This window comes from Ornithorhynchus anatinus, chromosome 21 (genome assembly GCF_004115215.2).
Source record: "Ornithorhynchus anatinus isolate Pmale09 chromosome 21, mOrnAna1.pri.v4, whole genome shotgun sequence".
In the NCBI taxonomy this organism is placed as follows: domain Eukaryota; kingdom Metazoa; phylum Chordata; class Mammalia; order Monotremata; family Ornithorhynchidae; genus Ornithorhynchus; species Ornithorhynchus anatinus.
The window spans coordinates 22,148,098-22,175,033 of NC_041748.1; the positions used below are offsets into that span (position 1 = coordinate 22,148,098).

Sequence of the window (26,936 nt, forward strand, 5' to 3'; positions counted from 1 at the left end):
CGTCGACCCTCCCCGGCGCGAGTGCCCTGGGGGCACAGCCATGCCATGCGTGGCCGGGAGGCCGGGCCCCGTCCCGCCCGCCCCCGCCGGGCCATCCCCCCTCACGGAGGACAGCGGCCGGCCGGTCGCCCCGCGGCGGCCCGTTCGGGCCACGGTCCGGGAGGGCGGAGAGGGGGGATTCGGGTCAGAGGTTCCGGGTTCTGGGGGGTCGGGCCGGACCGCGGCCCGGAGAAGGCGGGGATCGGATCAGGTGCGTGTCTGTATGCCGTACCGTGTGTTCTCTGAGCTGTTTATTTGCTTATGTGGTGTGTGTGTGTGTGTGTGTTTTGGGGGAGTCTGGGCTTTCGGGGGGGTCCGGTCTGGCCCGTGCCCTCACCCTCACATCACTTGATGCCCCTATTTAGGGCCCGGTTGGCGGCGATCGGTGCGCGCGTGTGGTTTTTTTTTTGCGATAGGGAAGTCCGAGGGTCAAGGGATCCGGTCAGCCGGCCTCGCGTCGCTCCGTGCCCCGGTTGACGGTCATCAGTGGGTGCGTTGAGGGAGTCCGAGGGTCCGGGGGTCCGGTCGGCCAACCCCTCCGGCCTCGGTGTCGCTTCACGCCGCTGCACGGGACCCGGTTGGCGTCGATCAGCATGCGTGTTTGGGGGTGGGGGGCGGGGGCGTACGTGTGCGCGCGCTCACTGGGGGGGATCCGGTCGGCGACCGCCCCCCCCGGCCCTCGCATCACTTCATGCCGCTGCGCAGGACCTGGTTGGCGGCGATCAGCATGACGCTGATGATGAAGGCGATGGCGAAGGCGCAGATGAGGCTCTTCCGGACACAGGTCTGCCGGATCTGCTGGTTGGAGCAGGCTGGGGGGGCGGGAGGGGGCACGGGGGGGCGACCGCCGGGGCCGGGGGGACGTGGGGTGAGGAGAAGAAGGTAGAGGGGCAGAGACGGAGAGAGACAGAGGGAAGAAGTCAGCGCTAATTATCGTGAATCGTGTAGGCTATCACCGCTCCTAAGACGGCGACCTCCGTCGGGCGCGGCGGACGTGTCCGTTGGGATGACGTCGGCCTTACCGCTTCGCACGGCGCCTGGCACGTTGGAAGGGCTTAACGGATACCATTTGGAAAAAAAAACCGGGTGACGACAATAGCAGTGTTGGTTGAGCGTTCCTTAGGTGCCCAGCGCCCGCATTCAGCGCTGGGGTAGATACAGGTCGACGAGGTCACGCACGGACCCCCGTCCCCCGTGGGGCTCGCACTTTAAGTGAGAGGGATCGAATCCCGATTTTCCGCTGGGGAAATGGGGGCCCAGAGAAGAGAGGTGACTCGGCCAGGGTCACGCGGCAGGCGGGTGGCGGAGCCGGGAGGGAGCGCGGGCCCTGGGGGGGGACCGGCGGGAGGGTCTGAGGGACTGGGGACGGGGCGAGAGTGGGGGCGGGTGGGTCCGCCCGGGGGGTTCGAGACCGGGGGGCCCGGGGGGGGCGGGGGGAGGGGGGTCCCGGACTCACTGTCCACGTCCACGGGGCGCTCCTCGGCCGTGCCCGGGTGGCCGAGGCTCGGGGGGCCGGGGCGAGCGGGGGCGGGGATCCCGGACTCACTGTCCACGTCCACGGGGCACTCCTCGGCCGTGCCCAGGTGGCTCTCCTCCTCCATGGTGATGATGCTCTCGATGTCCTTCATGGACAGGTGCGCGCAGAACGTGTCGTACAGCAGCTGCTTCAGCTCGTCCACCGTCAGCTTCTGCATGTCGCACTGCGGCCGGGGAGGGACGGAGGGAGCGAGGGGCTGAGGCGCGGCCGCCCCCGACCTCCCCGGGAGACAGGGACGCGGATTCCGTCGGGCGGGATCCGCGGGGCAGGGGGCTCGTCTCGGGGGACCCCCCGCACCGTCCCCTCCAAATCCTGCCCCGGGCTCGGGCGCCGCGGGAGTCACGGCGGAGGCGGGCCGATGTGGGCGGGGACCCGTCGGGCGGCCGTCCGTCGTCGTGTTTTCCTCTCCCGAGCGCTCAGTACAGTGCTCTGCGCACGGTAAGCGCTCCGGTAAATACGATCGAATGAACGAGTGGTTATCGGTGGCATCAGGGCCCGCGGGCTGTCCGGGCCTATTGGAGGGGAGCCAGGCCGGGGGTGGCTTCGCATGGCAGCAGGGGAAAGGGGGTGGGGGTGGGCTCTCGAATCAGCTGCCCGCGGGGGGCTGCCCGGCTAGAATCCGCACCCGGGGGGGCTTCTGTGGGGAACAGAGGGGCGGCCCGAGATCCGACCCACCCCCATCTCGACCCGCACCTCCTCCGGGAGGCCTTCCCTGACTAAGCCCTCCTTTCCTCTTCTCCCGCTCCCGCGTCACCCTGCCTCGCTCCCTTCATCCCCCCTCCGGCCCCACGGGCCCGTATGTCCGTATCCGTCACCACTTATCTGTGTCTATTAACGCCTCCCCGGGGGGGGGTCTCCCGGCCGCGGGACTCTGGTCCGGCGGGGGCGGGGGGCGGAGGGGGGACGCGAGGCCCCTCACCTTCCAGAACACGGTGTCAAAATCGGTGCCGTGGAACTTCTCCGGAATCCCGGACGTGGACAGCTTCGGCCCAAGTAACGTGACGAACTCTTCGAAGTCCACCTGGCCGTCCCCTGCCGACAGAAACCGGCGGATCCCGCTCTTCCTGGCTTCCCTCCCTCTTCCTGCCCCCTCTCCCCGCTTCCCTTCCTTCCACTTCTCAAACCATCAAGCATCCGTATTCATTGGGCGCTTACGGTGTGCAGGGCACTGTATTAAGCGCTTGGGAGGGGGCAGTAGAACAGTGTGATAGAGTCGCATGTGGCAGAGTTCTCCCTTGATCAGTCACTCCACGGGGTATACTGAGCACCTACCGAGGATAGAGTACCTAATAATGATTATTATTATTAGACCTCTAGACTCTGAGCCCGTTGTGGGCGGGGGATGGGTCCGATGTTATAGTGTACTCTCCCAAGCGCTCATTACGGTGCTTCGCACGCGGTGAGCGCTCAATAGATTGTTGTTATTGTGAAGAGTAATAATAATAAACAGCGCTTCAGTTACCTCTTCTGTAAAACGGGGATTAAGACTGAGCCCCACGTGGGACATGGGCTGTGTCCAATCTGATTATCTTGTAATTAATTAATGTTGGTATTTCTTAAGCGCTTACTATGTGCAGAGCACAGTTCTAAGCGCTGGGGTAGATACAGGGTCATCAGGCTGTCCCACGTGGGGGCTCACAGTTTTGATCCCCATTTTACAGATGAGGTAACCGAGGCACAGAGCAGTTAAGCGACTTGCCCACGGTCCCGCAGCTGACAAGGAGCGGAGCGGGGATTCGAACCCGTGACCTCCGACTCCCAAGCCCGGGCTCTTTCCACTGAGCCACGGCTGCTTCTCTAACCTCCGCAGCGCTTAGAATAGCGCCTGGCACACAGTAAGCAGTAATATATACCATAAAATACTAATAATGATACCAGGTTACTTCATTCCAAACCCCGTACTTAGTGCTGGGGTAGATATGAGGCGATCAGGTTCTACACGGGGGCTCGTAGTGTCATGAGGAGCAGCCTGGCAGAGCGGCTAGAGCCTGGGCCCGGGAGTCAGAAGGTCGTGGGTTCTAATTCCGGCTTTGTCACCTGCCTGCTGTGTGACCTCGGGCGAGTCGCTTCTTCTCTCTGGGCTCAGTCACCTCATCCGTAAAATGGGGATTGAGATAGCGAGCCCCTTCTGGGACGGGGGCTGTGTCCGAAAAGAGGTGGGGAGAGGGAGAGAGACGAGAGAATGTGGAGAGCGAAGGGCAACGGGAGGAGTTTCTAGACGGTAAACTGTTTGTGCGCAGGGATTGTGCCCCTAATTCTGTCTCATTGGACTCTCCCGAGCACTTAGTACAGTGCTCTGCACCGAGTAAGTGCTCAGTAAGTACCATCGATCGACTGCTTGATCGAAGAGAGGTCAGGGTGGAAGAAGGGCTCGAGGTCAGGAGGTCCAGGTTCAAGTTTCCCCTCCGCCACCGGCCCCCTGAATAACCTGGGGGGTCATTCATTCAATGGTATTTACTGAGCGCTCGGTCTCTCCGCCTCAAAATCGAAAGAAAGGGAGGAAAAACCCAGAGGGAAGGAGAGGCCGGACGGGACCAGAGCCCACCCGGGAGCGAAAACACAGACGGAGAGGGTGAGTTTTCAGAGCCCGAGAGAGAGGGGCAGCACCTGGTTAGGCCCGGGATTCCAGAGACCGACCGACCCGTCGATCGAGAGTATGTACCGAGCGCCTGCTAAGGGCTAGGCGCTCTATTCGGGGCCCGGAAAGGTACGACGGAAGCAAGATGCCCGTTGCCTGCCCTCGGGGACCTCTCCGTCTAACGGGAGACCGACAGACCTACGGCACGGAGAATTCCCAGAGCAGGGGACTGCGGAGACTGGAAGCACACGGGCCCCCTAGACTGGAAGTTCCTTCTACGCAAAGATTGCGTCTTCCAGGTCTATTGTACCGGGAGCTTAGCGCAGCGCTCTGCACACAGCGCTCCATAAATACCGGGGACGGATCGATGGACGGACGGATTGAGGCCCAAGAGGGATTCCGACTCCGTGACGGAGGTCCTCGGACTCTCCCGCCCGCTCCTCCCAACCCCCGCCCGGCACCGTGGGCTGTCACCGCGCGTCTGCCCGGGAGAGACGGGCGGCTCTCCCGCTTGGAGAAAATATCCCCTTTGCCGAGCGACGGCGGCTCTCCGATGGCTTTGAAAACGCCGGCATCCCGGGAGCCGTCGGAACAGGGAGACGGGGCCTCCGCTGAACCCTGGGCGGGGAAAAAGAGGTCGGAGGAGATCTCGTGTCACTACGGAGAAGCGGCGTGGCTTAGTGGAGAGAGCCCGGGCTTGGGAGTCGGAGGACCTGGGTTCCAATTCCGACTCCGCCCTCCTGCCTGCTGGGTGACCTAGGGGAAGTCACTCCGCTGCCCTGGGCCTCGGTTACCTCGTCTGTAAAATGAGCATCAAGACCGAGCCCCACGTGGGACCACCTGATTACCTTCTATCTACCCCAGCTTGGCACATGGTAAGCGCTTAACGAATATCGGCATTATTATTATTATTATTATTACCGCTTTTACTTCTGTGACTTCTACTAATGATAAAAACAGGAGGGATTGCTGGGGAGGAGGAAACTGGAGAAGCTAAGGGAAGCAGGGAGGAAAGCATGGGGCGGCGTGGCCTAGTGGGACCAGCGAGCCCCAGTTTCCAGTCCCACCTCTGTCCCCCGCTGGGTGACCTCGGGCGAGGCACTCCACCTCTCTGGGCCTCAGTTTTCCCATCTGTAAGATGGAGGAGAAGATCCCCGCCCTCCCTCTCAGACCGTGAGCCCCCCGCGAGGCGGGGGCCGTGTCCGACGCGATGGTCTCCGTCGACTCCGGGGCTCAGCCCGCCGCTTGGCAGTTGACATTTAAAGGCGAAACAGATTAAAAGAGGGAACCGGGGAAAAGAAACGAGGGAGGCTGAGATGAAAGGGGGGAAGGAGGGGGGAGAGATCTGGGCAGACCGAGCTGGAGGAAGGAAGGACGTGGGGGCTTGGGATCAAGGTGGGGGAGAGCAGTCGGGTGGGGAAGAGGAGAGGGGGACCGGGAGCGGGGAAAAACAGCGGGCGGGGGCCGTGGGGGTCTTTACCGTCCATGTCCAGCCTCTGGATGATGACCTCCAGCTCCACCTCGTTGGGCATGTAGCCCAGAGAGCGCATGGCCGTGCCCAGCTCCTGCTTGGAGATGAAGCCGTTGCCGTCCCGATCGAACACCTTGAAGGCCTCCCGGATCTCTGCGGGCGGGAGCGGACACAGCCGGGTCAGGGCCGGGGCGGCCAGCTCGCCACACGCGCCCCGCCCCTCCCCGGCCCCTCTCCCACCCCAGGAGGGGAGCGGCGGCCCCTCGCCGCTTCAGGGGGCCGGCGGGCGCCCACCTGGAGCCGGAGGTCAGACGGGGGCGGGCGGGGGTCGCGGCACGGCCCCACTGGCACCCGATCGCTCGGAGCGCCCCGGCCCCAGCCCCCTTTCCTCTCCCTCCGACTCCCCCACCGGCCGAGGAGGCCGGCCGGGAAGATGGCCCCGGGGCGGTGGGTCCCGGCTCTGCCCCTCGCCTGAGACGAGTGGCTCGATTTCTCCGGGCCTCAGTTTCCTCGGCGGCAAAATGGGGATAATCATAATTCGGCTATCGGTTAAGCGCTCGCTGTGTTCCGGGCGCTGCCCCGAGCGCCCAAGAGATGACGGTATCCGTCAGGCCCTCACTGTGTGCCAGGAACCGATGCGAGCGCTGGGGAGGATCCGAGCGTATCGGATTGGGTACGGTCCCTGTCCCACACGGGGCTCGCGGTCCTTGATCCCCATTTTACAGATGAGGGAACTGAGGCACGGAGGAGTGAAGTGACTTGCCCGAGGCCGTCCGGCAGACGAGTGGGGGAGCCAGGATTAGAACCCGTGACCCGCTGACTCCCAGGCCCCCGCTCTACCCCCCCCCCCCACGCCGTGCCGCTCTCCCTCCCGCTCAGTCCGAGAGCCCCGGTGACTGTGTCCTACCTGATCCTCCGGGATCCGAACCGGCGCATAGCAGAGAGGAAGCGCTTAATAAATACCGTCACAATTATCATTATTAGCGCTAGTCAACGTCCTCCCCGTTTTACTGGCTCTCCAGGGCCCTCTAACAAGATCCCGACTCTCTCCGTTCCTTTCTCTCGTCCTCGTTCGGCTCGCCTCAGGTCTCTGTCATCCTCTTCCTTGATGCCTCTGTCTCTCTCTCTCCATCACACCTCTAAGCTGTCGGTAGTGAGCAGGAAAAACCTTCGTCCGAGGTGTTCCTAACTTGTTGGCGGAAGAGAATTTTTCTCCCGATATTTCAGATCTCTCTCCTTCTCCATCTCCACCCACTCAGCCTCTATCTGTCTCTCTGTCTCTCTCCCCCTTTCCCTCTCCGTCTTCCCTCCTCGCTCCTGGGCCACCCTCTCCCCTGGTCCCCTCCTTCCTTGCGTCTCTTTCTCCCCATACCTCTTTCCTCCTCTTCTTTCCCTCCTGGGATTTAACTCATTAACTCTAACGAACAACTAATGAATAGCGGTAAAGCACTTGGAAAATCCCCAGCTCTCCGGAGCCGCTAAAGAGCCAGGAGGAAAGAGCCGGTTTCATTAGCGAAGAGGCCATTTCTCTCCGCGTCCACTCTCCGCCCACTCCTCGCGTCGGAGCCCCGGGCATCCCGTCCCCCTCCGGGCTCGTCGGTGACTGAGGTCTTCCCCGCTAGCCTGAGGAGTCGGCCCCAGGCTGACCCTCGGAACCCTCCGTCCCCTCTTCCTCTCTTCCCCCATCTCCGCCCCAGCCTTCACCGTGGCCCGAGAGGTCTGGCGTTAGAAGTCGGGAGACCCAGGAGTCACGTCGGCCCCTGGCCCACTCTGGGCTCCCAGTCTAAGAGGGAGGGAGAGCTGGGATCTCGTCCCCGTTTTTACAGATGAGGAAGCGGAGGCCCAGAGAGGCAGAGTGACTCCCGCGAGGTCGCCCAGCGGACCGGCGGTGGAGCTGGGAGTAGAACCCGGGTTTCCTGACTCCCGGTCCCGGGGTCTTGCCGCCGGACCACGTAGCCTTTCCACAGCCCACTTGGCAGGGAAGGAGACGCGGGGAAGGTGGGGGGGGGGCGGAGGGACCGGGGGGGGGGGGGGGCCGGTCTCTGCGGTCCGGCACTCCGGCCCGGAGAGCCCGTCCCCTCCTCCCGGCCCGCCGGCCACGTGGGCCGGGCTGGCAGGCCCGAGCTATAACTCCCCTCAATTACCGTCTCCGGGACTGTAAATGTCGCCGAGCGGAACGGTCCGCGGGATTCTGGGAAGGAGGTCCGCCGGCGACTTCCACGGCAAGGTCTTCGCCGTAACCCTTTCGCCCCCAGGAGGAGAGCCAGAGCCGGGAAGCCCCTTCCTCCGCCGGCGGAGGAAGCCGCCCCCGGGGGTTCGGGCCGTGGAGCCGGCTCCGAAGAGGACCCGGGGACCGCTGACGGGAGACGCTCCGCCCTCACAGGGAGGCAGTCTTCCCGACGAAACGGTAAGCTCGTTGTGGGCAGGGAATGTGCCTCTTCTATCATTATTATTATGGTATTTGTTAAGCGCTTACTCCGTGCCCGACACCGTACCGGGATGGATACGGACAGATCGGGTTGGGCCGGTTCCCGTCCCAAGTGGGGCTCGCGGTCTCAATCCCCATTTTCCAGACGAGGTCACTGAGGCCCAGAGAAACGTAGTGACTTGCCCAAGGTCACAGAGCAGACACGTGGCGGAGCCGGGATTGGAACCCGTGACCTTCTGGCTCCCAGCCCCGTGGTTTGTCCACTCTGTCAAGCTGCTTCTCTGTAACGTGGTGCTTGTAAGTACCACTTACTGTAAGCTAAACACTAACTTGTATCTTCTCCGGCGCGTGGAATAATCAGGAAGGCCACAGGCCCCGTCCCACATGGGGCTCAGGGTCTTAATTCCTGTTTTACAGATGAGGTAACTGAGGCGCAGAGAATAGCGATGACGTTTGTTACGCGCTTACTATGTGCCCAGCACTGTTCTGAGCGCTGGGAGAGGGGGGGGGATGCGAAGTCATCAGGTTGTCCCACTTGGGGCTCACGGTCTTGATTCCCATTTTACAGATGATGTAACTGAGGCCCAGAGAAGTGAAGTGACTAGCCCCAAGTCACACGGCAGACAGGTGGCGGAGCCGGCGTTGGAACCCGGCTCCTTGTGACTCCCAGGCCTCTTCGCTATCCACTAAACCACGCTGCTTCTCCACAAGTGCTTAGCACAGTGCTCTGCGCCCAGTAAGTGCTCAGATAAAATTGACCGAGTCAGGAGACCCGGGGTTCTAGCTCTGGTTTGGCCCCCTGCCCGCCCCGGGCCGACGCTTCTCCCCTCTGGACCTGTTTCGTCGTCTGCAAAACGGGTAGAAGACGCCCGGCCCCCTCCCTCTCTCAGGCCGTCAGCATCGCGGACGACGGGGACTGGGTCCGAGTACAGAGTGTAGCACCGAGTACGGGGCTTAGTGCTTAACGGGGGCCACGAGTATGTTAATAATACTAATAAACGTGGTACTTGAGCATTTGCTCTGTGCCAGGCACCGTGGTGAGCACCGGGGTGGATGCGGACAAATCGGGTCGGACCCAGTCCCTGGCCCACGTGGGGCTCACGTCCCCAATCCCCATTTTACCGACGAGGTCACCGAGGCCCAGAAAAGCGAAGCGACTCGGCCGAGGTCACCCGGCGGACAAGCGCGGCGCCGGGATCCACTACAGCGCGGTCCGTCTCCGATTATTATCATCACTGAGCGTCTCCACTGCGGCGGCTCCGCCCCGGGCTGGCAGCTCCCTCGTTGCTTCCGGGCTCGGCCCGCTCTGGCCGCTGCCCAGATATGATCGCTAGCCAGTTCCTGGAACGGGGGCCCTCTCCGGCCCAGCCCCCAGGGAGACGGACGGAGAGATCGGTCTCTCGCGCCGGGACCCGGGCCAAGGACCTACATCAGGAGCCGCGTTCTGAAAAGGGATACGGTCGGGTGTGCGTGCGATTCCGAGAACCACTCTCTTGAAATTATCACTGCGGTACCTGTTAAGCGCTTACCGTGTGCCAAGCGCTGTTCTCAACGCTGGGGTAGATACACGGCAATGAGGTTGGACACGGTCCCCGTCCCACAATGGGCTGCCAGTCTTCCTCTCCATTTTTTTTTTTTTTTTGCAGACGAGGGAACCGAGGGCCGCAGACTCGCCCGAGGTCACCCAGCGGGCAACGGATGAAGCCGGGATTAGAACCCGTGACCTCCCGACTCCCAGGCCCCCGCTCTACCCACCACGCCGTGCCGCACCCTCGTTAGGTAGGCGACTGGTGTTGGCGCGCGCGTGTCTGTGTGTCGTTTCGGCGTCAGGAGTTAAAAGACGGTGTGGGTTTTTGTCACGCGATGTCCTTATTCCATTCAACGTGCTAACCGGGGGGCAGGGGGCGGCGGGTGTGTGTGTCTGCGGTGTTTTCACCCGCTGCAAAACAGGAATGCGGGGACTAAGAGCCCGTGGGTGCATTAAGGACCTAATCTTATTAGGATCGTATCTGTCAGGCGCTTACTATGTTTCCGGTACCGTTCTAAGGGCCGGGGTAGATCCGAGTCCCACATGGGGCTCACGGTCTAAGTACTCTCGTCCGGCGTTTGCGGGCACCGACCCGGGGCAGGGGGCTGTGCCCGGAGCGTGAATGCTTTCAAGTTGTCAGGCGTGTGTGCGTATAACCCTCTCTCGCTACGGCTTTAAAGGTTGCGATGAATCAACGGTATTTACGGAGCACCAACTCAGCAAGTCCCGTACTAAACAGTCGGGAGAGGGCCATAAATTTAAGAGACAAAATCCCTGCCAACTAAGAGCCTGCAGTCTAAGTGGAACAGCGCCAGACTCATTTACAGATAGGAGGGAGAAGAGAAGGGAAAAATAATGGGCAAGGGAATGAACGGTCGCCTTTTGGGAGGTGCGTTTCCGAAGCGCTTCGCGCTAAACGCTAGGGTAGATAGGGTATCGGAGCGGACCCGGCCCGCGTCCCACGTGGGGCGTCGCGGTCCATCTTAAGGCCGTTATCCAGATGAGGCCCGGAGCTGGTAGGTGACTTGCCCGAGGTCGCACAGCAGGCCGGAGGCGGAGTTCGGGGTAGAACCCGCGTCTCCCGATTCCTTTCCCCTTTCTCCCCCGCTCCTCCCCCTAGAACGCGCCGCTTCCCCCGTACCTCGTCGGGGGCCGGGAACGTGTCCGCCAACTCCGTTCTGTCGTCCTCTCCCGGGCGCTGAGTCCGGTGCTCAGCACAGAGTAGCCGCTCGGTAACAATGACGGCGTTTGTTAAGCGCCCGCTATGTGGAAAGCACTGTTCTAAGCGCTGGGGAGGATACAAGGTCGTCAGGTTGTCCCACGTGGGGCTCACTGTCTTCGTCCCCCTTTTAGAGGTGAGGGAGCCGAGGCACAGAGAAGTGAGGCGACTTGCCCGAGGTCACACGGCCGACAGGCGGCGGGGCTGGGATCTGAACCCATGACCTCTGAGGCCCCAGCCCGGGCTCTTGCCACTGAGCCACGCGCCACTGACGACGAAGAGTAGGGCAAATAAATCCCCAAGCGCCAGAGGGCGCGGGTGTGTCCGTGTCACAAATGAATAGCTCCCCCCTTTCGTCATCCTAGAGTCAGTGTGTCCGTGGGCCTGCGTGCGGGTCCCCGTGTCAGGCGCGGGGGGGTCTCTGGGCCGCCGTGCGGCGGCGTGGCCTGCCGTTCCCCGGGCCCGGAGATCGGTGGGGGACGGCGCAGCCCCGGTGACCGCCGATCAGCGTGCAGACCTCCTGGTTTCTAGAGTTGGCCGGGAGCTCGACCGCCGAGGGGAGCTCTGGCGCGGGGGGAGCCGTCAAGTCAGAGGGGTTCATCTAACGCCTTCCGGGCGCCCGACGCTTTGCTAATGTACTAACTGTACTGCGCTCGTTGTGGGCAGGGAATGTCTGCTCGTCGTTCGTCGTGTCGGACTCTCCCAAGCGGTCAGTATAGTGCTCTGCACGGAGCCGTGCCGGGAGGAGCGGGAAAAGACATCCATTCGTCCGGCGGGGCTCCTGGGGCGGAGGAGAGACGAGCAGCTTTCCGACCCACTCCGGCCCCGGCCTCGATGGGGGCAGAGAACTGCCTTGCGGCTTAATGGCTAGAGCCCAGGGCCTGGGAGTCAGAAGGACCTGGGTTCTAATCCCGGCTCCGCCTCACGTCTGCTGCGTGACCATTTCCTGCTGCCCGGACTCCTCCTGACGACAACGATAACGATGGCATTAAGCGCTCTCTATGTGCCAGGCGCTGTAGTGAGCACTGGGGTGGTTACAGGCGAATGGGGTTGGGCACGGTCCCTGTCCCGCACAGGGCTCACGGTCTTCATCCCCATTTTACAGAGGAGGTAACTGAGGCCCAGAGAATAATAAGTAAATACATAATGTCGGTATTTGTTAAGCGCTTACTGGGTGCAGAGCACTGTTCTAAGCGCTGGGGGAGAGCCGGGGTCATCGGGTCGTCCCACGTGAGGCTCACAGTTAATCCCCATTTTACAGATGAGGTAACTGAGGCCCAGAGAAGTGAAGCGACTCGCCCACGGTCACACAGCTGACGAGTGGCGGAGCCGGGAGTCGAGCTCATGACCCCTGACTCCGAAGCCCGGGCTCTTTCCCACTGAGCCACGCTGCTTCCCAAGAATGAATGAAGAATGAAGTACCTAGAATGAAGCGGTGTGACCGAATGAAAAGGACTCAGGGCTGCGAGTCACACGACCTGGATTCCTCTTCCAGCTCTGCCCCTTCAGTCAGTGGCATTTATTGAGCGCTTCCTGAGTGCGGAGCACTGCACTAAACGCTTGGGAGAGTACAGTACCACAGACACATTCCCCGCCCGCGAAACCGAACGAACACCGCAATTATTATCGTTAGGGAGCGGCCTCCGGCACCATAGATAATCATGATGGCATTTTTTAAGTGCTCACTATGTGCCGGGCACTGTACCAGATCCCGGGGTAGATAGAAGCTAATTCGGTTGGACACGGTCCCTGTCCCGAGGCGCCGCTGCCGACCGCACAACTCTCACCCGGGTCCGGCTCCCCTTCCCCTGCCTCGTCGCCGGTCTCAAAGCGACCCTCGGCCCCGGGGGGCGGCTAGAACGGGTCCCCGGCTGAGTTTTCCATGGGGCCGCGATGGGAATGTCGTTGCGACCCCTTGGGATTCGCCCTCACCATCAACCGAGCCTCCGAACCAAAGCGCGACTCCACCGGCTTACACGCGGTCACCGGAAGCCCCGGAGTCCGCGTCGATTTACGCCCTCCGCTATTTACGCTCTCTCTCCTTCTCCCATCCGTCTTCCCCGCATCTTTTCCCTCCTATCTATTGAGTGATCTGGGGCCTGTCTTCTCCGTAAGTTTCCGATCCTCCGAGGACAGGGGCTGTGTCTCTTACCTCCCGCGTCCGCTCCCGGCCGCTCGGCACAGTGTGCCGCACCCAGGGAGCCTTCGGTACGTATCGTCGCTGCTGCTGCTGCTCGATTTATCCTGCCTCAGAATGCAGATTAGGAATAAAAACCAGGAGTCCCAGCTCACAGGTCAATGCGACATCCACCAGGGCTGCCTCGGTGAAATAATAATAATAATTCTAATAATGATTGTATCTGTGAGGCGCTTACTACGTGCCGGGCACCGTTCTGAGCCCCGGGGTTGATAATACAACCTAATCGGGTTGGACGCAGTCCCTGTCCCATATGGGGATCCCAATCTTCTACCCCATTTTACAGATGAGGTAACTGAGGCACGGAGAAGTCAAGTGGCTTGTCCAAGGTCACACAACAGACAAGTGGCTGAGCCAGGATCAGAACCCACACATAAACACACACACCTTCAAACGCCACACAGAGACCTTCGAACAACACGCAGAGACCTTCAAGAAACACCCGGAGACTTTCAAACATTTCGCAGAGACCTTCGAACAACACGCAGAGACCTTCAAGAAACTCACAGAGACCTTCAAACATCACACGGAGACCTTTAAACATCACGCAGAGACCTTCAAACACCACACAGAGACCTTCAAACACCGCCTCCCCCCCCCCCCCCCCACCACACACACACAATTAATCACAGTGACGCGGTCACACACCCCAGCAGTTTAACACTGTCACACCGGCAGAGAGATAAACCGCTCAGACAATTACCCCTCCGGCCCTCCGCAGATTAACAGATACACCCGCAGTCCCGCAAACCGATAAACCCGCGCGTCCAGACGTAAATAAGGCCCCCAAAACAGAGCTAAGGGCAGGCTCAGGCCTCCCGCTTCCTCTCGCTCCCCCTCCTGCTGAGCGGGACCCATCTCTGAAAGCGGCGTTATCGTCACGCCGACGTTTATTAGACGCCCACCGTAAGTCAAGCGCTGGGGTCGACAGAAGATAATCCCATCGGCAAGGGTCCCTGCCCCACTCGGGGCTCGCGTCTAAGAGATGGGGTAAGGGGGAATCTTCTCCCCCGGGGGGCCCAGAGAGGTCAATAATGACGACGATGGTATGTGTTAAGCGCTTACCGGGTGCCGAGCTCTGTTCCAAGCGCCGGAGGAGGGACGAGGGTCGTCCCGCGCGGAGGTCACGGCCTTCGTCCCCATTTGACAGATGAGGGAACCGAGGCCCAGAGAAGCCAAGTGACTTGCCCGAGGTCAGCCAGCCGACATGTGGCGGAGCCGGGATTAGAACCCACCTCCCCTGACTCCCAGGCCGGGGCTCTTGCCCCTGGGCCACGCCGCTTCTCGTGGCTTCGGAGGCACAGAGAGCGGAAGTGACTCGCCCGAGGAGGCCCGGCAGACATGTGGCAGAGCGGGGGTGAGAGCCCGGCTCTAGCCCCTCCCACCCCGTGTTCTGCCCTCCGGGGGGAGGGGGGCAGAGATGGAAATCTCCCTGGGGGGCCCCGCCGGGCCGGGGGCTTGGAGAGAACCTACGCACGGGCCCTGAGACTCCCCAGCTCTTCCTGAGGCCTGGACCAGCTTTCCTGGGAAGGGGGCTTCTGCTCCTCATGTCTTACCCCCGCCTCCCCCTCCTTCCCTGCCTCCAGACCCTGCCGTCCCTCTGCAGATGGCCCAAATGCCTCCTTCGGGCAGACCCTGCTCTCCCCCTCTCTCTCCGTCTCTCTCCCTGCTGACTGCGTACCCTCCTTCGGAGCAGCTTTCCCCCTCTCCTTCACACCCTTTCTCTGGTCATTTCCTCCCCTCTTCCCGGGTTGTTCTCTCTCCGTCTGCTCGTTGTTCTCTCTGTCAGTCTCTCTCTCTCTGACTCTTTCTCTGGATGTCTCTGGGTGTCTTTCTCTCTGCCTCTCTCTGTCTCCCTGTGTCTGTCTCTATCTACCTCTCTGTCTCCCTGTTGTCTCTTTCTGTCTCTGTCTTCTTCTCTGTCTCCCTGTTGTCTCTGCCTCTCTCTTAGCCTCTGCCTGCCTCTCTCTCTCTCTCTCTCTCTCTCTCTGTCTGCTTCTCTGCCTCCCTGTTGTCTCTGCCTCTCTTTCTTTGTCTCTGTCTCACTGTGTGTCTCCGTCTGCCTCCCCGTGCCTCTCTTTCCCTCTGTCTCCATCTGCCTCTCTATCTCTCTGTGTCTCTCTCCGTCTCCGCCTCAGTCTCCTTTCCTGCCTCCTTGTGTGTCTCTGTCTGCCTCCAGGTCTGTCTCTGTCTCTTCGGTGTATCCGTCTCTCCGTCTCTTCGCCTTATGTCTCTGTCCCAGCTGTCCCCTCTGCGCATTTCTTCCCTCGCTTCTTCCAGCCCCTCCCAGCCTCTCCGGGTGTCCGTCCCCGGCTCCGCCGCCGAGCCGCAGGGTGACCTTGGATAAGACGCTTCACCTCTCTGGGCCCTCCGCCTCCACACTTTGGCACACGAGAGGTGAAATTCCCGCTCACCCCACCTCTTAGCCCCTAGTAAGTTCTAAACAGATACCGTTACGATTCCCGTGATCGTTATCATCTTCTCCACGCTGAGCCCGTTGTGGGCGGGGAACGCGTTTCTTGTCGTACTCTCCCGAGAGCTTAGACCAGTGCTTTGCGCAAAGTAAGTGGTCCATAAACGCGACGGAATGAATGACCCGTGCACCCGTCGGGGTCTTTCTCCTTCCCGCCCTCCTCTCCCCTTCGCGGGCCTGGGCCTCCAGCCTCTCTCCGCCGCCGGTCCGTGATGGGCCGGTGTGACTCCCTCTCGGACAACCTTCCCGGGGGTCCGGAGGGGAGACGGGGGGGGGGGGGGTGATTCAGAGAGAACCGGGAGAGCCAGGAGGGGAGGGGGTCGGGCCGGGGGAGGCGGGGAGGCGGAAGGGGCGCTCGGACTAGGGGGGACGCGGAGTTGGGCCCCCTCGGCGTGTCACGCCGCGCTCCGTCGTCCTCGGCCGAATCCCGGCCCCTCTCTGGAGAACCGGGCCGAATGGCGCGCCCAGCTGGCTCCCGGGGGGGATGGGGGGTGGGGAGCGGGGGAGGGGGCCGCGCAGATGGCTCGATTCTTGGCAGCCGGCGAGTAGCCCAGCCGCGGCTGTCTGTGCCGAGCCGGCGAACCCGGCTCCGGCGGAGAACAAATGTTGGGATAATTCCCCGGGGGAGGGGGAGTCGAGCCTGATGAAGGATGGGGGAGGCTTATTATTATTATTTAACGGTATCCGTCGAGCACTACGTGCCAGGCCCCGTACTAAGCACCGGAGTAGATCCGACCTATCACCTTGCTCCCTCCTACCTCACCTCGCTACTTTCCTACCCCGACCCAGCCTGCGCGGTTCGCTCCTCTAAATGCCGACCTACTCCCTGTACCTCGATCTCGTCTAGCTCGCCGCCAACCTCTCGCCCACGTCCTCCCTCTGGCCCGAAACGCCCTCCCTCCTCAGATCCGACAAGACGGTGACCCTCCCCTGCTTCAAAGCCTTATCGACGGGCCATCTCCTCCGGGAGACCTTCCTGGACTAAATCTTCCCGTCCTTTTCCCCCCACTCCCTTCTGCATCACCCTGACCCGCTCCCTTCATTCATCGCCCGCCACCCCAGCCCCGCAGTTCTTACGTCCAGACCCATCGTTTATTGATTTATATCAACGCCTGTCTCCCACTCTGGACCGTAGGGTCGCCGTGGGCAGGGAACGTACCTTTTTATCGACCTACTGTCCTCTCCCGAGCCCTTAATGCGGTCTCTGCACCCAGTAAGCGCTCAGTAAGTACGACTGACCGACTGCACAGCCCCTGCCCCACATGGGGTTCACAGTCTTATTCCCCATCTTTGCATATGGGCTCACTGAGGCACAGAGAAGTGAAGCGATTTGCCCCAGGCCGCACAGCAGCCGAGTGGCAGAGCTGGGATTAGAACCCAGGTTCTCTGACTCCCTAGCCCGGGCCCTCTCTACTAGACCACGCTGTCTTAGTCCCAGCTGTCCGAAACCTCCGGCGATCAATCGGTGGTATTTATTGAGCACTTAGTGTGGGCAGAGCACTGTGCTAAGCACCTGGGAGAGTAGTCACAACCCCTCCGGGCCTCGGTCACCTCATCCGCAAGACGGTTACGATGCCACCTACCTCTCTCTGCCCTCTCGGGGAGGTCGTGATGACTGAACAAACACTTGGGATGAAAGCAGTCTGCAAATGTGCTGTTTTCTGTGGCGGGGGTGGTGCGGGTGCTCATTAAGCGCTCGCTATGTGCCGGGCACTGTACTAAGCGCTGGGGTAAATACAAGCTAATCAGGTCGGACACAGCCCCGTCCCACCTGGGGCTCGCAGTCTTAATCGCCGTTTTACACATGAGGTCACTGAGTCACGGAGAAGTGAAGTGACTGGTCCAGGGTCACAGAGTGGACAAGTGGCAAAGCCAGGACCAGGACCCAGGTCCCTCCGGCTCCCAGGCCTGGGTTCCCTCCACTAGGCCGGGCTGCTTCTTTAGACTTTATTCTTAGTTCTCTATTCTATAGATTCAGCTCATTGCTGGGCTCAGAGGGCAAACCACCGCCCTCCCCTCCCCTCCCCGCCTTCCTGCCTGCCTTCCCTCCCTGCCTTCCCTCCCTCCCTTCCTTCCCTTCCTTCATCCCTCCTTCCCTCCCTCCCTTTCTCCCTCCCTTCTTTCCTCCCTCCCTCCTTCCCTCCCTCCTTCTCCCCTTCCTTCTCCCCTTCCTTCTCCCCTTCCTTCCTTCCTTCCTTCCTTCCTTCCTTCCTTCCTTCCTTCCTTCCTTCCTTCCTTCCTTCCTTCCTTCCTTCCTTTCCTTCCTTTCCTTCCTTTCCTTCCCTTCCTTCCCTTCCTTCCCTTCCTTCCCTTCCTTCCCTTCCTTCCCTTCCTTCCCTTCCTTCCCTTCCTTCCCTTCCTTCCCTTCCTTCTTTCCCATCCATCCATCCATCCATCCATCCATCCATCCATCCATCCATCCATCCATCCATCCATCCATCCATCCCCCTCCTCTCCCCAAGCCCGGCCAGAGAGGTTTCTGCAGGAACTGCCTTTGGCATGGACACAGGCGAGACTTCCTCCCTTCACTCATCCCCCCCCCCTCCCATCCCCCTTATGTCCCTATCTGTCATCTATTTCTTTCCATTCATCTCTGTCTTCCCCTCCAGACTGTAAGCTCCATGTGGGGTGGTGGGAATGAGTCTGCCGTAGTGTTACATTGTCCTCTCCCAAGTGCTCAGTGCTCTTGCACACGGTAAGCGCTCAGTAAATACGGCTGAATGAATGAACGCGTGAGACTCCAGCCTCCTTCCCAGGGGCCGGAGAGATCCCAGCGGATAGAAGAATCGCCGGGCCCTAGTGGAAGGATCTCGGGCCGGGGAGGCAGAGGACCTGGGTTCCGATCCTGTTTCTGCCGCACGTCCGCTTTGTGGCCTTGGGCAAGTCACTCGCCTTCTCTGGGCCTCGGTTACCTCATCCGGAAGACGAGGATCGAGACCGTGAGCCTCGCGTGGGACGGGGACTGGGTCCGACCCGATGAGCTTGTATCTACCCCAGCCCTTACAACAGCGGTTGGCACGTAGTAAGCGCTTAAATACCACGATTATTATCGTGGAAATATAATAATGATTATACTCTTCAATAGAAGTGTGATAGTGAATCAGCAATTATAATTCATCATAATTCATTACTGTGAATCCCCCAGGCATCTGTCCAGAGCAGATGCAGGGGCAGTGGGGCAGTGCTTGATCCTCTTCCCCTTCCTACGCTTTCAACTGATGTTTCTGGACGCTTCTCCTCTCCCTTCTCTCGCTTCCCCAGCTCCGTTGTCTTGTCCTCTCCCAAGCAGGGGTAATAACGATAATAACGATGGCGTCTGTAAGGCGCTTACTATGCGCTAAGCGCCGGAGAGGATACAAGGTGATCGGGCCGTCCCAAGCGGGGCTCACGGTCTTAATCCCCATTTTCCAGATAGGTGACTGAGGCACAGAGACGGGAAGTGACTCGCCCAAAGGCACACAGCTGACTAGCGGCTGAGCCGGGATTTGAACCCCTGACCTCCGACTCTCAAGCCCGGGCTCTTTCCGCTGAGCCACGTTGCTCTAGCCCAGTGTTGGGCACACAGTAAGCGCTCAGTAGATACGATCGATTCCCCCAGACCCCGAGCGAGGCTCGCCCTCTGCCTCCCCGAGGGGGTCCGTAGCCGCCCCCTCGCCACTTACTTAGCCGGGCGACCCGGATCCCGCCCCGATAACTGGCTCTCGTCATTCACCGCCCCCCGGCCCCGGCTTCTAATCCCGCTATTCCGATCCTGACCCCACCACTTGCCTGCTGTGTGACCTTGGTTCGGTCACATCACTTCTCTGGGCCTCAGTTCCCTCATCCGTAAAATGGGGATTGAGTCCCCGGGGGACAGGGACCGGGCCGATTTGCTTGTATCCACCACAGTGCCTGGCACCTAGGAAGCGCTTAACAGATACCGTCGTCGTCGTCATCATCATTATGGATCCAAGACAATCCATCATTAGTAGCGTCAGTTGGACCAGAACGTCCTTGAGGACACCGGTGGTGTCTTCTAGTCTCCAGAGCGGTCGGGACGGTGCTCTCCGCCTCCCGTAGGTGCTCGGCCCGGTGCTCTACACCCAGTGGCGTTCACTACAGCGCACGCAGGTATTCAGTGAATGTGCCTGATGGTTTGACTGATCGTATTGTACTTTCCCGGGCACTCAGAATAGGGCTCTGCACACAGTAAGCGCTAGATAAATACGACTAACGGAGCATCTTCGGGGCCACCGAAAACCCACCCTGACCTACCTCGGGCCGTAAACCCGTTGCGGGCCGGGAAAGCGTCCGCTATCCGAGTCGGAAGGAGGTGGCTTCCGGTCCCGGGCTCTGCCGTTCGTCTGCTGTAGGACCTCGGTTCCCTCATCTGCCGAACGGGAATTCAATCCCCGTCTCCCTCCCACGTAGACTGTGAGCCCCGTGTGGGGCCCGATTAAACTCGTGGGTGCCCCAGCGCTTAATACAGTGCTTAACGCATAGGGAGCACTTAACGAACACCACAGCTGCGATTCCCGAGAAACAGCACGGCCTAGTAGAAAGAGCCCGGGCCCGGGAGTCAGAGGACCTGAGTTCCGATGCTGGCTCCACCACTTCCCCGCCGTGCGACCTTGGCGAGTCCCTTCCCTTCTCAGTGCCTCGGTTCCCTCATCTGCAAAAATGGTGTTCCACTCCCTGTTCTCCCTCCTGTTTAGACTGTGAGCCCCGAGTGGGACCTGACTATCATGTATCTGCCGCACTTAATCATTCTTCTTCTTATTATGACCAGGGCTCGAGTGCCGGGGTCCCAGCCCCTCCAGCGGGTTCCGTCAGGTGGCCGCCCGCCTGTCCCTTCCGACTCGCCCTCTCCGGTCAGCCTCCGGTTCCTTGGGAAACCGGGAAGGCAGAACAGGGTAAATGAATTGGATTTTGCCAGAGACCGAGCCACCTTGGTGGGTCCCACCCCCCTCGCCCTGCCGCTTCGAAGGCCGCCCCTCTCCCGCTCCCCCAGCCCCTGTCCCCGCATCTTGCTAAGGGGCAGAGGGGCTTTCTCCCCACTCCCAGGTGCAGCTTCTCTCCCTCCCCCGAAGGACCCGGAGCCGAGGGAAAGGGGACGGTTAGGGGGACGGGCAGGCCGAATATCACCGCTTGTTGTCGTGTTATACTTTCCCAAGCACTTAGCACGGTGCCCACAGCAAGCGCTCGATAAATACGACCGGATGAATGGTAAGGGGAGAAGCAGAGGGGTCCGGCGGACGGAACCCGGCTCTGAGAGTCAGAGGACCTGGGCTCTAACCCCGGCTCCGTCAGCTGGTTGCCGCGTGACCTCGGGCTAGTCACTTTGCTTCTCTGCACCTCAGTTTCCTCCGCAGTAAGGTGGGAATACCCGTTCGCCCTCCTACTTGGACTGTGAGGCGGGGACTGTGCCAACCTAATTGACCTGCGCCTACCCGAGCGTTTAGAACAGCGTTTGACCCACAGTACGGGGTCGACGCGTACCATGAGAGAGAGGGGAGCTCAGAGTTGGAGGCCCTGCCCGGAGCCCTCCCCGGTCGAGAGCCGGGGGAGGAATAGGGAAAAGGATGTTGGGGGGGGGGGGGGAGGGGGTGCCTGGACGAGGAAGAGAAGAGCCAAGGGGGTCCCATCCACGGAAGGGAGGCGTTGAGGGGCAGGAGGAGGACGAAGTCTTGCCCAGGGCATGGGGTGAACCACAGGGCTTCTGGGAGAAGGTGTCGGGATGGGGCAGGGAAGGGCGGGACTGAGAATCAGGAAAGAAGGGAGAAGGGGGAAGTGAGCAGGAGTGAAAATCCAGGGGAGGCCCCCATCTCTGGCCCCCCGAGGCCGCCGGGTCCTCCCCCCGGCCCCCCAAGACCGCCCAGCCAAGCGGACCGGCTCCCAACCGATCGATTCGTCCGTCGGTACCACTGACCGAACCCCTAACGGGGGTACGGGATGGTGGAGCAGCAGTTACTGCCCTCCAAGACTTGCGGTCTACCGGGGTCACAGACGCTGACGTTACGGACGGGAGGGAGGGCGGAGGAATAGGGGAGTGAGGCCTTCGTGTGACTTTGGGCAAGTCGCTTCACTTCTCTCTGCCTCGGTTACTTCGTCTGTAGAAGGGGGATGAAGACTGGGAGCCCCCCACGGGACAGCCCGACCACCTTGTATCCCCTCCCAGCGCTCAGAACGCTGCTTTGCACCTAGTAAGCGCTTTAACGCCATTGTTGTTATCCTACGAAGCGCTACGCAACAGCACGAGGGCCTGGTTGCCACAAAGGGCCGGGCAGGGGGGTTAGCGACCGGGGGTATCGGGTTCGGGGGTCTGGAGCCGGGAACCCGGGTGGGAGGGACCCGTGTTACGTTGGTCTCAAAGAGAAGGGAGAAGAAACGGAAGCGGAGGCTCCGGGGGGGCTAGAGAGAAGCAGCGCGGCCCCGTGGGAGAGCACGGGCCCCGGGCGCCAGGAGGCCTGGGTTCTAATCCTGCCTTTCTGACCCTTGCCTGCTGTGCGACCTTGAGCAGATCACTTAGATTCTCTGTGCTTCAGTCTCCTCATCGGCAAAAATGGGGGCACAGAATACTTTTTCTCCCTTCCCCTTGGACTCCGTGAGGGACAGGGATGGCAAAACCATCTTGTGTCTACCCGGCACATAGTAAGCGCTGGAGAAGCGGCGTGGCTCGGTGGAAAGAGCCCGGGCTTAGGAGTCAGAGGTCACGGGTTCTAATCCCGGCTCCGCCACCTGTCAGCTGTGTGACTTCGGGCAAGTGGCTTGACTTCTCTGGGCCTCAGTTACCTCGCCTGTAAAATGGGGATTAAGACCGTGAGCCTCACGTAGGACAACCTGATTATCTTGTATCCACCCCAACGCTTAGAACGGTGCTCGGCCCATAGTGAGTCCTTAACGAATACCAACGTTATCATTATTATTAAGTGCCATTATTACCATTACTGAACAAAAGCCATAAGTATCATCAGTGCTCTTGGAATAATAACAACAGTGGCATGTTAAGCGCTACGCCAGGCACCGTGCTAAGCACCGAGGCAGGTCCAAGATCAGCAGGTTCCACACAGTCCCCGGCCCACACGGGGCTTCACGGTCCAAGGGGGAGGGAGGTCAGGGCTCGAATCTCCTTTTAGCAGTGAGGAAACTGAGGCCCAGAGGCCCGGAGACTTGCCCAAGGTCTCGCGACGGACAAGTGGAGGAGCGGGATTAGAATCCGGCGTGTCTTCTGGCTCCCAGGCCTCTGCTCTTTCACCGAGACCACCCCGACGCTAACCCAAGCTGCGACTCTGTCCTATCCCAAATCCGGCCCGCTCCTTCTCCCCGACCCTGACCCGACCCTCCCCTTCCCCCCAGCCCTACCCCGGCCTGTCCCGCCGACTCCCTCCACCGCCCTCTGCGCAGCGTGGCTCAGTGGAAAGAGCCCGGGCTCGGGAGCCAGAGGTCATGGGTTCGAATCCCCGCTCTGTCACTCGTCAGCTGTGTGACCGTGGGCAAGTCACTTAACTTGTCTGTGCCTCGGTTACCTCATCTGTAAAATGGGGATTAAGGTGTGAGCCCCAGGCGGGACAGCCTGATTAGCCTGTATCTCCCCCAGCGCTTAGAACAGTGCTCGGCACATAGTAAGCGCTTCACGGATACCAACGTTATCATTATCGTTTTCCAGCTTTTAGTCTAGTCCGGGCCTTGCATTTAACTCCTCTCCTTCACCTGCAGGCTCTTCTCACACCGTCCCCTCCATTCCCTTCGATCAGTGGCAGTTACTGAGCATTCACCCTTAACGGATACGAATCGCGCACAGATATCATAATTCTTAGTGTTCTTTACTGTGCGCAGAGCACCGCGCTAAGCGCTCGGGTACAACAGGCTCGGCAGATAAGTTCCCCGTCCGCACCGAGCTTCCTAGTCCAGGGGACTCTCATCTCTGGGAGTCGGCGTATCCGCTCGCCCTGACCGCACTCGATTCCCCCGATCGTTCCGGTTTCCCGTCCGCCACCGCCTCGGCTCTCTTCCTCCCTTGGGAGATCCAGACTCCGATCCCCCGTCCACCACCGCTCCCTCTCGGTCCCCTTTTCTAAAATTTTGGTCTCTGTTAGGCGCTTACAACGTGCCAGGCGCTAAGCGCGGGGTGCAGGTTAATCAGGTCGGACCCGCTCTCCACACGGGGCTCACCGTCTTCACCCCCATTTTGCAGTTGAAAGTCACCGAGGCCCAGAGACATGAAGCCATTTGCCCCGGGTCGCAGAGCAGACAAGCGTCGGAGCGGGGAGTAGAACCCGGATCCTCCGAGACCCAGCGCAGACTCTCTCCGCTGGGTCACTCTGCTTCTCCGTCGTCTCCCCGGCTCCGACGAGGCGGCCTGGGCAGTGGCTCTGCCCGCCACGGAGAGACGCTTCAAATGATGACGGCGATTATGGACTCTGTTAAGCACTAAACGCTGAGCTCTCGGGCAGACCCGAGGTGATCAGACCGGCGCCGCTCGCGGCTCACGATCTACGGGGGGGGGGGGGGTGGCGACTCAGCCCCGTCTCACAGGAGAGGAGACGGGCCCGGACGGTGGAAGCGACTCAACCGAGGTCACCCGCCTGGCTAGCGCTCCCTTGACTCCTACCCCCCCCCCCCCCCCAGCTCCCTCCCCCAGGCCACACTGCCTGTAGAAAGAGAGAGGCGACCTTCCGCTCCGAGGATCCCTTCCTACTCCAAATTTTACCCCCTCCGGCCCCGGGCCCGTATGCCTCTTTTTCTTCCGCGGTATCTGCCAAGCGCTTACTGTGTTCTCAGCGCCGGGGGAGCTACGACGTAATCAGGTTGGACACGGTCCCCGGCCCACGGGGGGCTCGCGGCTCATTTTTCCCCGACGAGGTCCCCGGGGCGTAGAGGAGTGAAGTGACTCGCCCGAGGTCACACGGCGGACGGGCGGCGGAACCGGAATTAGAACCCGGGTCCTTCGGGCTCCCAGGCCGGCGCTCTGATCGACGGGGCCACGCTGCTCTGGAAGTTCCCCACGCCGCAGGGTTGAAGAAACCCTCCCCTCCCCTCCCCGCCCGCAGGAAAGAGCAAGGGACTGGGACCCGGGAGACCCGGGTCCTGATCCCAGCCCGGCCTCTGGCCCTTCTGGGTGACCTTGGGCGAGTCACTCCACCTCTCCGTGTCTCGGTCTCCCCCGTCGGGAGAGTGGGGATTCCGGGCAGGGTACCCCGGGGGGGAAGGACCCGGGAGCCGGGAGGGCCGGGGCCCGGTCCGCGGCCCGCCGACGGCCGCGTCCGCCCGCCTCCCGCCGCGTCGCCGTCTCCCTCGGCGGACGTCCAGGCGTCCTTCCGAGCTCATCGGGGCCGCCGGGCCGCTTCCGGAGAGGGGCGGGAGGGCACGCGGCGCGGGAGCGGAAAGGGCGCGGGGGTCCTAGCTCCGGGCCCCTGGCGTCCCTTCTCCCCGCCTAGCCCGCCCCTTGGCTTCCTCCGCTCCGATGGATCGGTGGCGTTCACCGAGCGCTTACCGCGTGCGGAGCGCCGTGCTGAGGGCTCGGGAGAGGACGACGGAACGACAGAACAGACGCATCCTCTGCCGGCAGGGTGCTCCGGGCTCCCTCCCCGACCCGCTGTCTCCCCGAGCCTCCCGCCGCCCCTCCCTCCCCCCCCCCCCGCGGTTCCTCAAGAGTCGACCTAGACCCGGGCTTCTCCGCTGACCCCGGCGTCCCGGTCCCCGGGGGCTTTGGCCCCGGCTCGCCCCGGACTCCATCCGGCCGGCCCCGGTCTCTCCGACCCCGGTGTCTCTCTCGCCCCGGCGCCTCTCGCCTTGAGCGTCCCCGACCCCCGGCGTCTCCCGCCCCGGCGTCTCCCGCCCCGGCGGGTCCGGCCCCGGACGTCTCCGGCCCCGGGGTCCCCGGCCCCGACGTCTCCCGCCCCGGCGGCCCCGGCCCCGGTCCGGCCGACCCCGGCGGGGCCCGGTCTCCGACCCCGGCATCCCCTCGGCCCCGGCCCCGACGTCTCTCGCCCCGACGTCTCCGCCGTCGGGCGTCCCCGACCCCGGGCGTCCCCGGCCCCGGTCGTCCCCGGCCCGGGTCACCCCCGATCCCGGCTTCTCTGTCGTTCCCGGCCCCGGGTCCGGCCCGCGGGGCCCCCCGGTCTTTCTCCTCCCCGGGGAGCGGAGCGGAGGCCCTAACCTTGGGGGGGGGGGGGGGACTCCGGGGTAGACTCTGTGCGGCGGGATGGGGGGAGGAGGGCTCGGCGAGCGGCCTGGGGTGGGCTCCGTCGGCGGGGGGGGGGGCCCAGTGGAGGATCCGGGGAGCCCTCCGGGTGGCGGGGTCGCCGCCCGAGGGGCCGGGGGGCTTTGCGGAGGTCACGGGGGTCCCCGGGAGGCGAGAACCCTGCGGGGGCCGAACAACCCAGCGCTCAGGACGGCGCCCGACACACGGTGAGCGCGTAATGCCGTAATGACGATAATGATAACGATAAGGAATGCCAAAAAAATAGCCCCTCGGGGAGGCGGTAGAGGGACACCTGACGGTGGGGGGTCTCTGGCCGGGGGGGGGGCACCGCGGGGGGGGGATGCCGTGATGTGGGGGGAGGGGGGAGCGGAGTCTCCGACCCCCCCGCCCCCCCCCAAATCCCATGCGGGGCCACCGGGCCTTAACCTACTTGTTGCCGCGCGGAAAGGTGCGAGTCCCCGGAGCCCCCGGGGCGGGGGGCTGCAGGAATCGGGGCGGGGGGCGGCGCTGGGGACCGGCCCCCCTCCCCCTCTCGCCCCCCTCCGCCTTCTCCTCTCGCCCCCCTCCGCCTTCTCCGGTCCCCAACGACGGGATCGTGGCGGAGACGCGAGCGGAATGCCGATGCGCGCCGGGCCGGGCGATGGAGGCGACGGGGGGGGGGCCGCGCCGACCCTTCTCCCCCCGGCCCACCCGACCCCCCCCCCGGCCCCCCGGCCCGGGGACGGAGGAGGGGGCCGCTGCCGCAGCGGGCGGGAGCCGGGCCCGGGCCGCGGGGAGGGGACGCTCTCGCCCCCCTCCTCTTCCGACCCAGCCCGGCTCTCTCCTTCCCGCCCCCCGCCCCAGAGGCGCGCACACGGACGCGGGCACGCTCTGCACCCCCTCCCCTCCCCCCTCTCTCCCCCGGGCCCCGGTCCGCCCGCAGCCCCCGTCCCCCGGGCCCGGGGTCTGGGGGGCGGCGGGGGGGGGGGGGTCCGCTCTCCCCGGCCCCCTCCCCCGGACGTGCGCCGCCCGACGCGCCCCGACTCCAGAGCGCATCCTCGCCTTGGCGGGCGCACAGGTGGGAAGGGGGCGGGGGTCCCGAAGGGGCTCGGGGGGTCCCGGGGTTCGGGGGCGGCCACTGACCCTCCAGCTCGTCCTCCGGGATGTCGACGGGCCGCTGGTCGGAGAGGATGCTGGGGACGGTGTAGATGCCCCTGTACATCAGCGCCGCGGTCACCGGGTGGAACGGCATCTTGGAGCCCCCCGCGCCCGCCCCCGAACTTTAAGGCCCGGCGGCCGGGGGC

General features: G+C 62.6%; 1 protein-coding gene across 1 annotated transcript; it reads right to left on the reverse strand.

Moving 5' to 3' along the window:
• Positions 1-275: 275 nt before the first annotated feature.
• CABP7 (calcium binding protein 7) lies at positions 276-26,936 on the reverse strand. The gene is made up of 5 exons (XM_029049292.2): positions 26,776-26,936; positions 5,635-5,778; positions 2,496-2,608; positions 1,586-1,739; positions 276-851 (listed from the first exon to the last, which is right to left on the reverse strand). The coding sequence occupies exons 1-5, from the start codon at positions 26,882-26,884 to the stop codon at positions 724-726; spliced, it is 648 nt and encodes a 215-aa protein (XP_028905125.1). The 5' UTR covers positions 26,885-26,936; the 3' UTR covers positions 276-723.

What these genes read in the sequence shown, in the direction of transcription:
- CABP7 (XM_029049292.2), bottom strand. Translation starts at nt 26,884, where the DNA reads ATGCCGTTCCACCCGGTGACCGCGGCGCTGATGTACAGGGGCATCTAC. An exon ending in CCCGGAGGACGAGCTGGAGG is followed by an intron (nt 5,779 to 26,775) that starts GTCAGTGGCCGC and finishes TCCCGCCCGCAG; the next exon opens with AGATCCGGGAGGCCTTCAAG. An exon ending in CCAGAGGCTGGACATGGACG is followed by an intron (nt 2,609 to 5,634) that starts GTAAAGACCCCC and finishes TTCTGTCGGCAG; the next exon opens with GGGACGGCCAGGTGGACTTC.